General features: G+C 42.4%; 1 protein-coding gene across 3 annotated transcripts in view; it reads left to right on the top strand.

Annotated features, from left to right (window-relative positions):
- The window catches only part of brsk1 (BR serine/threonine kinase 1), a 67,773-nt gene that overhangs the window by 31,610 nt on the left and 23,856 nt on the right, over positions 1–12,307 (top strand). For all 3 annotated transcript variants that reach the window (XM_016996509.2, XM_016996508.2, XM_003225874.4), the window contains 6 exons: positions 2,166–2,306; positions 2,749–2,865; positions 4,555–4,588; positions 6,961–7,029; positions 8,614–8,760; positions 9,643–9,674. In XM_016996509.2, the coding sequence (XP_016851998.1) occupies positions 2,166–2,306; positions 2,749–2,865; positions 4,555–4,588; positions 6,961–7,029; positions 8,614–8,760; positions 9,643–9,674 (540 nt within the window). The remainder of the gene's footprint in view (positions 1–2,165; positions 2,307–2,748; positions 2,866–4,554; positions 4,589–6,960; positions 7,030–8,613; positions 8,761–9,642; positions 9,675–12,307) is intronic.

The following is a 12,307-nucleotide window of genomic DNA, read 5'->3' as shown; positions in this document are numbered from 1 at the left end:
TTTTCCTTGCTTTTAACTTTTCATTTGATAAGGGACGGAAGGTGCATGCAGCTAAACCCTTCGCAGGGAGAATAGTATTCTGAAACAGAAGCTTGGTTTCAGCCTGTGAGTTTGCTGCTAAAGGAAGGAGGACAAGGCCTTTAAAATAAAAAAAAGAGGAAGATCCCATCTGCTTTTGAAATTCCTGGCGCAGAATGGTGGTTTCCTAGGTAGAAGATATCTGTAATCTGTGTTTCTCTGTGTCAGAAAGCTGATGGAGCAGCTTGGCTTCTGTGAACGTGTGTGTGTTTGTGTGTGAGAGAGAGAGAGAAAGAGAGAGAGCCACCCAGAATACCAGGCGGTGCCAGACAACTGGCAATCCTCACACATAAGCTCTCATTGTCACCCTCCTCTGGTAACACAATGGGAGGAGGAGTGGAGAGAAACAAAGAAGCTGGGCAGAAGAGGCAGCCCTGCGGAACGATTTAGAAGAAACTTATGTATACATACATATGTGTTATATACATGTATGTACGTACAGGCAGTCGCTGAGTTACAAACATTTGACTTACGATGTATTGTCAAAGGCTTTCATGGCCGGAATCACTGGGTTGATGTGAGTTTTCTGGGCTGTATGGCCATTTTCCAGAAGCATTCTCTCCTGACATTTCACCCACATCTATGGCAGGCATCCTCAGAGATTGTGAGGTCTGTTGGAAACTAGGCAAGGAGGTTTATATCTCTACATCAAGGGAACCACTGACCGCATAGGGAAGGTGATGACGAAACACAACCTACAAACTATCTAGGAAAATCCAACAAATGCTACATTCGGCAAAGGGCAAGAGGGATCCTTTCACCTCTGCAGGAGTCTACCATATACAGTAGAGTCTCAGTTATCCAACATAAACGGGCCGGCATAACGTTGGATAAGTGAATACGTTGGATAACAAGGAGAGATTAAGGAGAAACCTATTAAACACCAAATTAGGTTATGATTTTACAAATCAAGCACCAAACATCATGTTATACAACAAATTTGTTAGAAAATGTAGTTCAATGTGCAGTAATGCTACGTAGGAATTACTATATTTACAAATTTAGCACCAAAATATCATGATGTATTGAAAACATTGACTACAAAAATATGTTGGATAATCCAGAACGTTGGATAAGCGAATGTTGGATGAGTGAGACTCTACTGTACCATGCAGTTGTGGACAATCTATATAGGGACCACCTAACACAGCATTGCCCAAACACGAATCAAGGAACATGAAAGGCACTCAAGCAGAGAAGTCAGCCATAGCAGAGCACCTGATAAAGCAACCTGGATACCACATACTTGAGAACACAGAAATGCTGGACCACTCTAACAACCACCATGTCGGACTACACAGAGAAGCCATTGAAATCCACAAGCATGTGGACAATTTCAACAGAAAGGAGGAAACCATGAAAATGAACAAAATTTGGCTACCAGTATTAAAAACCTCTTAAAATCAGGACAGTAAATAAAGAATGCACTTAAAAAAACAGGGGAATTCCAGACATGAAACAATCAAGGCCAGGCAGCTAACATCTCCCAACAAAGGATGCCTCCAGGCAGGAAGATTCAAGATTTGAAGATTCAAGACCATTTAATGCTAATCCAGGTGGCTAATTGCAACATTCACACTTTCCACCAACAGACCAGAGTTCTTTCTCCCACCCTGGACATTCCACAGATATATAAACCCCACTTGCCTTGTTTCCAACAGACTTCACAACCTCTGAGGTTGCCTGCCATAGATGTGAGTGAAACGTCAGGGGAGACCACAGAGTTGTATTAGAAGACCTAGGGATTCCGAGTGGTGTTTTCTCAAGGTCTTTTTATTTAATTTGTCATTTCCCACTTTTACTTGGGTCCTATGCCCCTAACCCTAGTGAGGGCTGGCTATATTGTCACATTAGAAATAGTTCAGTGTCTTCTGCCTTTTGGACTATTGCCTGTACTCTGTACTACATCCTGCCCAAAAGCAACTTTTTTAACTATTTGGAATAGTTAATCCGTATTCAGTGCTCTGGTTTTCAATTACTTCTGCTTTAAATGCATTCAGAAAGTTGATTGTGATAGATTCTTAATAATTCCCCCCATAATTTTTTTTCTGTTTCTCGGTCCCACCACCTCTGGACTTCTGCATTAGATACTTGGTTTTGGAACATGTCTCAGGAGGGGAGCTCTTTGACTACCTAGTGAAGAAGGGACGGCTCACGCCCAAAGAAGCCAGAAAGTTTTTCCGGCAAATTGTTTCAGCATTGGACTTCTGTCACAGCTATTCTATATGGTGAGTTACGCATGTTAGTGATGTTGTGTGCCTTTAAATCATTTTTAACTTATAATAACACCATCTTAGAAGTTGTTTTGGCAGTTCCTTACTTTAAAATATAGTCTGCAGTACCTGGAATTCATTGGTGGTCTCCCATTCAAATACCAACCAGGGCTGACTCTGCTTATCTTCCACGATGAGATGGGAATCTGATGCCTTGAGGATATTTAGGTCATTTCCTTTACTGGGATAGATCTGTTCACCTACTCATTGCAAAGCTGTAAAAGTGTGTGTGTGTTTGAGACTCTGGAAAAGGTCCTTTTTAGAACTATAGCCATTGGCCAGTGCCACTCAGAATCTCCTGAATTCAGAATAATATTTCCAAGTTCTGCTGTTTGTGTAAGCACTTTGTTTCCCATTGACTGGTCCATTTCTCTACATTTTATTTGCATCTCTGCAGCCACCGAGACTTGAAACCAGAAAATTTATTGCTGGATGAGAAGAACAACATCCGGATTGCAGATTTCGGCATGGCCTCCCTGCAGGTCGGAGATAGCCTGCTGGAAACAAGTTGTGGGTGAGTCAACACCAGCAAAGGACTGATGGGGAGGGCGATATGCCACACTGAAAAAAGAAGTGCTGACTGAAGCACATTGATCCTGGCATAGGCTGATTCACAGGATACTTCAGGAACAGCACTATTTGCTTTGGCATAACATGAGAATATGTGTTCAGAAACTAAGGGGAGAGATATGTTCCTTCTTCACATATTATGGTGTCTACGGGAAGATCCCTGAACCAGTAACTGCTGCCACTTCAATGATAGAGAACCTTGGTAGTGAAGACTCTAGTCTTTCATATTTAGGATAATTGGAAACAGCCTGGTGACAGTTGATCTAGGAATACTGTCTTGTCTACATAAGCCCTGCTCACAAATAATTTTCAAAGACAAGAGACATTTCTGTCAGAGAGTGAATTTGCACTGCAGAATTAATGCAATTTGATACCTTTTTAACTGCCATGGCTTAATGCGATTTTTGGGAGTTGTAATTTGGGAGCCCTCGGTGGTGCAGCGGATTAAACTGCTGAGCTGCTGAACTTGCTGACCAAAAGGCTGGCGGTTCGAATCCAGGGAGCAGGGTGAACTCCCGCTGTTAGCCCAAGCTTCTGCCAACCCAGCAGTTCAAAAACATGCAAATGTGAGTAGATCAATAGGTGCTGCTCCAGTGGGAAGGTGACGGCGCTCCATGCAGTCATGCCGGCCACATGACCTTGGAGGTGTCTACGGACAACGCCGGCTCTTTGGCTTAGAAATGGAGATGAGCACCAACCCTAGAGTCGGACACGACTAGACTTGATGTCAAGGGAAAACCTTTACCTTTACCTAATTTTTCTGTAGTCTTCTCTGTCAAAGAGAGCCGGTGTCTCACCAAAAAACAAGTCCTAGGATTCCCTAGCATTGAACCATGGGAGTTAAAGTGGTGCCAAAGTGCATTAATTCAATAGTGTAGATGCAGTCATCATGACATGATGGAAGAATGCTCTCTGACACCTAGTAGAAAAACAACACTTGACAAAAGTATTGGGTGGGTTTTCAACCTGTATATTCTGTTTAAAAAAAAAACCATGTGCTGCTGCTAGGTGGTTATTGCGAGTGTGTACTCTATATGTTTACTTTAATTCTATGTATTATTTATGAATTGTTGTGTACTGCTTCACTCTGTTTAAGGGAACATCACCACAATTTCTGCCACCAACCCTTTAATATATAATGAAGCTTCAAATCCTGAGCTGGGGATCCTATTGTATTATTCAGTCCTTGGGAAGTGTGGGAGATACCAGCACATTCATTCTATACGAATAATGTGGGGGGACTGGGAAAAGTGGTAGTGGTGGTCCAGTGAATTGCTTCATATGTAGCCCCTCCCCAGAGATTGTTATCATGTTCAGTGGTTTGGCCAGGCTCACAGAGGCAGGGAGGAATGGTGGGTTCTTCTATATAACCCTTTCTTGGTTGGCTGGGCTCCAAATAACATATTGGTTGAGCATACCCTGCATACCCTCCAACTATCCCAGTTTGGCAGGGACAGTCCCAACTCATCTCCCGTCTTGAACGCGCCCTCATGTTGGGTGGTCAAGTGTCTCCTGGTTTGCATCTGTGAAATGTTGAAGGTATGGCCCTAAGGATCCGCTTTCTCCTGCGTTTCATTCTTCCTCTGTCTCTCTGTCTTTCTCTTTCTCTTCTGCCCTCAATGCTGGGCTGCAGTTCTCCTCACTATGCATGTCCTGAGGTGATCAAGGTAAGGATTCCTCCTTCATCCCTGTTGGTATCTCCTTCCCTTTCCCTGTTGTCCAAAGGAACCGACCGTCAGTAGCTCTATTGAGAAAATAGTATTACTTACAGTATTTGAGAAAGACAGTATTAGGTGAAAGTGTTGGAATGGTCCAGATTAACCCAGGATGAGTGAGTTATTATCTGTGTATCCCTACATCTATTGATCTAAATAAAAAAATCTAAATAACAGTTAAAATATATAAATACAAGGTTATATCTACACAACTGGTTCCCAACCTTTTTTTTTTTTTTTTACTAGGGACCACTTTGACCAGGGCCACCCTCCAACATTAGTACCAAAAGGATTACGAATCGGTTTTTGGTCAACTTTAGAGTCAGTTTGGTTATTTACTGTGCTGATTCAGAAAATTGCATTGGACAGACCACATCAGATCTAGTTTCTGACACAGAACATATGCCATCCAGTAGTTGCCATCTGCTCGCCCACAGAAAGCCATATTTAATAATCTAGAGTTGATGTGGTCTAGCCAATGCAATTTTCTGAATCAGTACCCCAACTAATCCCAGGAACATGTCTAAAAATGACACCAAGAAAATTTATTTTTTGTTTGGGCTGTGTTATTATCCATAGTAGTAATGGTGAGGACCATATTTTAGTTCTTGCGTACCACTGTTGGTCTGCAGACCACAAGCTAGGAACCACTGATCTACACATAGCTGTATATGTACATATTCAGAAATGTCATCTAGAATAAAATTAGCCTACAGTCTTATGTCATTTATTTGGAACAAATTCCATTGAACTCAGTGAGAATCACTTCCGAATAGACACGTACAGGATGATTGATTATTTTGTTAACATAATTAAAAGCTGCTGATTGAGAGCACGATTGACCCCGATTAATAGCTCAGCAGATTACAACAATAATGGTTTTAGTTCAAGCTACATTCCTTGCATTTTGATACCAGAATTAAAGACTAATTTTCTGTTCATTTCAGTAGGAAACAAATGTATGTCCATACAGAAATAAGGTACATTAGGCAAGATCCAGCCCATTTTTTTTACTTCATTTACTTACAAAACAGAGACATTGTGTGATTTTTCAAAGAGGAGTTATTTGTGTTGTTGAAGGTTTAATGGCCAGAATCACTGGGTTTCTGTGAGTTTTTCAGGATACATGGCCATGTTCCAGAAGTATTCTCTCCTGATGTTTTGCCCACATCTATGGCAGGTATCCTCTGAGGTTGTGAAGTCTGTTGTCAGACTACACAGAGAAATCCACAAGCATATGGACAATTTCAACAGAAAGGAGGAAACCATGAAAATGAACAAAATCTGACTACCAGTATTAAATAAAAACCCTCTAAAATCAGGACAGTAATTAAAGAATAATATTCAGAAAGCCGGGGAATTCCAGACAAGAAACAATCAGGGCCAGCTAACACCTCCCAACAAAGGATTCCCCCAGGCAGGAAGCAGCCAGGCTTTGAATCTGCAAGGCCTAAATCAAGGTGGCCAATTGCAACATTCACACTGCCTCAAACAGACAAGAGTTCTTTCTCGCATCCTGGACCTTCCACAGATTTATAAACCACACTTGCCTTAGTTTCCAACAGACCTCACAACCTCTGAGGATGCTTGCCATAGATGTGGGTGAAATGTCAGGAGAGAATGCTTCTGGAACATGGCCATACAGCCTGGAAAACTCACAGCAACCCAGGAGTTACTTTCTTTGTGTGAATATTTCTTAAGGATGCTGCAAGTGTGACACAGATATGCATAATTTAAAAACAAGCAAAGAGAATGGGTTAGATCCAGACTCAGCCATTTAGCATAGAGTCCAGGGTGGCCCTCCAAGAAGTTGTGTGATGTAGACCAATTGAAATTGGTGGGACCTAATTTAGTTGTGATTTGAATAATTAATTTTAGCAGGTCTACTTCAATCATGGTTAAAAACCAGGTCTAGAGTCCTTTCTTTCCTTTTACAACTATTTTTCCTTCTTCTTTCATATGCCTGTTTTTGTAAATGTAATTGTTTAATTGATCATTCAACTATGACACATATTTTAAGATTTCTTTTGCAAAACACTAGCTATATGTAGATCAAAATATGATGGGTTTGCTACTCATCCATAATACCTATTCTTATCCCAGGTTGGGACAAGATGAGGAAACTTGAATTTCATTCAGTAATGGTAGATAAATTCTCCCCACCACCGGCTACCCTCAGAATGCTATTAACATGGATAAGGTTCCTGCCCTGAACTCCTATATATTTTGTCTGTCCTTCCCAACAATGCTTCCCATTCCAACGCAACTTTATCCTGCCCTTTGCTGATTATTAACCCTCACATGTCCTGCTCTTCACTACTTAGGGAGAAAAGTATGATGGACGTCGAGCTGACATGTGGAGTTGTGGAGTCATCCTCTTTGCCCTACTGGTGGTAAGACTCCTTCCCATTAAATCACCAGACTGTATGCACTACTCTCTACTTAGTCAAGGAAGTTCTAAGACTCATAGAATCATAGAGTTGGAAGAGACCTCACGGACCAACCAGTCCAACCCCCTGCCAAGAAGCAGGAAAATCGCATTCAAAGCACCCCCGACAGATGGCCATCCAGCCTCTGCTCAAAAGCCTCCAAAGAAGGAACCTCCACCACACTCTGGGGAAGAGAGTTCCACTGCTGAACAGCTCTCGCAGTGTGGAAGTTCTTCCTAATGTTCAGATGGAATGTCCTTTCCTTGCCATTGTTCTGCATCCTAGTCTCCAGGGCAGCAGAAAACAAGCTTGCTCCCTCCTCCCTATGACTTTCCCTCACATATTTATACATCATGTCTCCTCTCAGCCTTCTCTTCTGCAGGCTAAACATGCCCAGTTCTTGAAGCCGCTCCTCATGGGGCTTGTTCTCCAGATCCTTGATCATTTTAGTTGCCCTCCCCTGAACACATTCCAGCTTGTCAACATCTCCCTTCAATTGCAGTGCCCAGAACTGGACACAGTATTCCAGGTGTGATCTGATCAAGACAGAATAGAGGGGAAGCATGACTTCTCTGGATGTAGGCACTAGACTCCTATTTATGCAGGCCAAAATCCCATTAACTTTTTTAGCTGCCGCATGACATTCTTGGCTCATGTTTAACTTCTTGTCCACGAGGACCCTAAGATCTTTTTCACACGTACTGCTGTTGAGCCTCCATTCAGTACTTTCCGGTTCCCAAGGCAGCTATACTGGTTATTATTTTTACTGTTTGCTAAGACATATATATGGGTATGTCATAAATTCAGTGTCTGGAATTTATTTTGGACCATAAATCAGCTGCCTGAGGTCTGGCACTCTCTTCTATTAGGGATTCTTCGTCCTGAAAGGAAAAGAAAAAACTATTACAGTTGGCCACTCACATTTGTGGGTTTCATGTGATTACTAATGGATTTGATTAATATATTCTCTCAAAGAACTGCTAGGTCCTCTAGTGTGGCTCTGTGTTTAACTTCCACCATAAATTGTGATAGAAGACCTAGAGATTCCTCGAGAGAACACTTCTCTTGGCATTTGTAGGTTCTCCAGTGTGATCATGTCTGCATGTTGACAATATGGGAATTACGTTGGAGAACTTTGAAATTCCTAAAAGAAATAGGGGCTTTTTATTTGTAGTTTTTCCACTTTCTTGCTTAGACTGTAACAACGGGCCCTATATCCCAGGATCCGATCCCAGGTTTTCTGCTTTAAATTGGATTATATGAGTCTCCACTGCCAAATAATCCAAGATAAGCAGAAAACTTGGGATCTGATCCTGGGATATAGGGCCTGTCTGGAAGAGTCCAAAGATTGCAGTCAAAGATTTGGAGATAGGAAACAGCTGAAAGAAGGGAGGGATAGACAGTATTGTTAAAGGTGATCAGGGGAAAGGTTTGTCCTCAGCTCAGTATCAGGTACAAAATGTCAACAGTTAGAACTTCAGATCTGCATACCTAAGTGTCTTTGAGCGGACTTTAACTTTTGCTGAGTTTCTCTCCATCATCTTGCAGGGGGCCCTACCCTTTGACGATGACAACCTACGGCAGCTATTGGAAAAAGTCAAACGTGGGATCTTCCACATGCCTCACTTCATCCCGCCTGATTGTCAGAACCTCCTGCGAGGCATGATCGAGGTGGAGCCTGAGAAGCGGCTCAGTGTGAGTTGTCCTGCCGTTGCAAACACTGGAGCAAATGATGTACCCATAGTCATCTCCTCTAGTTGGATTCTATATGTATTTTATGGTCTTGATTTTCATTATGGTAGATGAGACTGGACAGCTGGAAGTCAGTGATGGCAAGCAGAAGGTCGGAGCAGAGCAGGATGGCTAGTGGGCTAGTTGGATGGGTAGCAGAAGTGGAAGATCTCAGCAGGAGACAAGCTAGCTCATAGGAGAGGAAGGAAGCCATGTTAGGAGCTTGTGTCCCTGAATGTGGCCTATTGATGTTGCAATGAGAGAGAGACAGAGCAAATGAATGGGAGAAGGATGATGGACATTATGGAAGGATGGGTAGATGTGTAGAAGAGAACACACTGATGATGAATGGATGAAGGTGACAAGACAGAAGAAAGGAAGTGCCTACTCAAATATTTTTGATATCTGTATGTTCTGGCCACTTTTCCCTTAGAGAAAACAGCTTAACATTTGCCCATATCTGCTATAAAATGTGGATGCTTGACCACTTATTGCTTTAGGTGTATATGACCACGAGGCAGTCACCTCTTGTCCCTTCCATCGCTCAGCTGTAGAGAAAGACTGATTTTCAGGGATTTCCAGTTTGTGTTTCCTTATAGTATAGTATATTTTTCTCCACTTTGTCCCCTTTCTTTCTAGTGGAAAAACTGAATCTATTTTAATTGACGTTTTTATATGAGTTGGCTGAAATAATTGAGTATCTGAAGATAAGGACAATTCTCTAGTAAAACACATTTTTGTTATTACTGATCATGATTATGATGGTGGTGATATGGCTATGTTTCAGATAGCTGGCGGAGATAGAAGAGTCTAATGTTGTTCTGTTTTTCCTTGTGGTGACTTTAGCTGGAACAGATTCAGAAACATCCGTGGTTCTTGTAAGTATCTTCAGGATTTCTTGTTTTAATACCCACCCTCATTTCTTGTCTCAATTTTACTTTTCAGGACTGCAGTTGCCAGAATCCCTCCAGAAGTCCTATGGATAGAATAGGGTTTTTTAAAGGCAAGAAATACTCTCAAGTGGTTTTGTCAGTCGCTTCTCTTGAAATATAGCCTATATCACGAATAGACTCCCATCCCAATATTAAGGAAGGCTGCCCGGTCTTAGCCTCCAAGGTCAGATGAGAACTAGTACCTTTAAGTATTTCAGCAGAGAGGAAGAAATGCATATAGGTGTCCTCTCGGTCATGAGTGGGAAAACATCCAGCTAGTGGGAGTGGTCCTTCCTTTCCACAAGCCCCTTGCTTATCACTGATGAGAGATAAGGCTGTTTAATGGGAAACTGTTACGCTTGAGGAACCTGAAACACATAAAATAGTGGTGGTGGAGGATCAGAGTGATTTGAAAAAGTAATAACTGAAACAGAAACAACCCATGTAACCATATTGAGCTGAGTGAGATGAGCACAGAATTTATCCATATAAATGCCGCCAGCTGAAATGAGATGGGTAGCAACTGGAGAAAGGACTTTTCTCAGTATTGTCACCCTTCACTAACAGAAAAAAATGTCTATTAATGTGGGAACAACAAAATATAGGGAAACGACATCAGTAAAGCTTAGGAACACTGTACAGTTTGTTTTCTCTCTCCATATATAGTATGATCCTTATATCTGTGGAGCTTAGATACACAGTGTCACTTATCAATGCTTGAAAAATAATGTATCTCTAGTCATTTCTAGGTCATCCAGTGCAATCCTATATTACAGTAGGGCCAGAAGGCCTTAATTTTGATAGAATTTGCTATTATTTGCATGGATGTCCAAAGAACTTCTAACTGAGCTAAAGCTCAAAAGTGACATGCACAAGAAGTGGAAAAGGGGAGAAATCACCAAAGAAGAATTCAAACGTATAGCCAACACCTGTAGGGAAAAGGTTCGCAAGGCTAAAGCGCAAAATGAGCTCAGGCTTGCCAGGGACATAAAAAACAACAAAAAAGGCTTTTTTGCTTACGTTGGTAGAAAAAGGAAGAAAAAGGAGGCGATAGGGCCATTGCAAGGAGAAGATGGGGTGATGGCGACAGGGGACAGGGAAAAGGCAGAACTACTTAATGCCTTCTTTGCCTCGGTCTTCTCAGAAAAAGAAAGCCATCTTCAACCTCAGCAACACGGAATGGACGAAGGATTGGGGGAAATCCAACCCCAAATAGGGAAACAAGTTGTCCAGGAACACTTGGCCTCTCTAAACGAATTCAAGTCCCCAGGGCCAGATCAGCTACACCCAAGAGTACTGAAGGAACTAGCGGAAGTTATTTCAGAACCACTGGCAATTATCTTCGAGAGTTCTTGGAGAACGGGAGAAGTCCCAGCAGATTGGAGGAGGGCGAATGTGGTCCCTATCTTCAAGAAGGGAAAAAAGAACGACCCAAACAATTACCGTCCGGTCAGCCTCACATCAATACCAGGCAAAATTCTGGAAAAGATCATTAAGGAAGTGGTCTGCGAACACTTAGAAACAAATGCGGTCATTGCTAATAGTCAACACGGATTTACCAAAAACAAGTCATGCCAGACTAATCTGATCTCTTTTTTCGATAGAGTTACGAGTTGGGTCGATACAGGGAATGCTGTGGATGTAGCCTACCTGGATTTCAGTAAGGCCTTCGACAAAGTCCCCCACGACCTTCTGGCAAGGAAACTAGTAAAATGTGGGCTAGACAAAACTACGGTTAGGTGGATCTGTAATTGGCTAAGCGAACGAACCCAAAGGGTGCTCACCAATGCGTCGTCTTCATCATGGAAAGAAGTGACAAGTGGAGTGCCGCAGGGCTCCGTCCTGGGCCCGGTTCTGTTCAACATCTTTATTAACAACTTAGACGAAGGGTTAGAAGGCACGATCATCAAGTTTGCAGACGACACAAAACTGGGAGGGATAGCTAACACTCCAGAAGACAGGAGCAGAATTCAAAACGATCTTGACAGACTAGAGAGATGGGCCAAAACTAACAAAATGAAGTTCAACAGGGACAAATGCAAGATACTTCACTTCGGCAGAAAAAATGGAAATCAAAGATACAGAATGGGGGACGCCTGGCTTGACAGCAGTGTGTGCGAAAAAGACCTTGGCGTCCTTGTGGACAACAAGTTAAACATGAGCCAACAATGTGATGCGGCTGCTAAAAAAGCCAATGGGATTCTGGCCTGCATCAATAGGGGAATAGCGTCTAGATCCAGGGAAGTTATGCTCCCCCTCTATTCTGCCTTGGTCAGACCACACCTGGAATACTGTGTCCAATTTTGGGCACCACAGTTGAAGGGAGATGTTGACAAGCTGGAAAGCGTCCAGAGGAGGGCGACTAAAATGATTAAGGGTCTGGAGAACAAGCCCTATGAGGAGCGGCTTAAAGAGCTGGGCATGTTTAGCCTGCAGAAGAGAAGGCTGAGAGGAGACATGATAGCCATGTACAAATATGTGAAGGGAAGTCATAAGGAAGAGGGAGCAAGCTTGTTTTCTGCTGCCCTGCAGACTAGGACACGGAACAATGGCTTCAAACTACAGGAAAGGAGATTCCA

Source organism: Anolis carolinensis, chromosome 6, assembly GCF_035594765.1.
Source record: "Anolis carolinensis isolate JA03-04 chromosome 6, rAnoCar3.1.pri, whole genome shotgun sequence".
Classification (NCBI taxonomy): Eukaryota; Metazoa; Chordata; class Lepidosauria; order Squamata; family Dactyloidae; genus Anolis; species Anolis carolinensis.
This window is presented reverse-complemented; position numbering and strand designations above follow the sequence as displayed.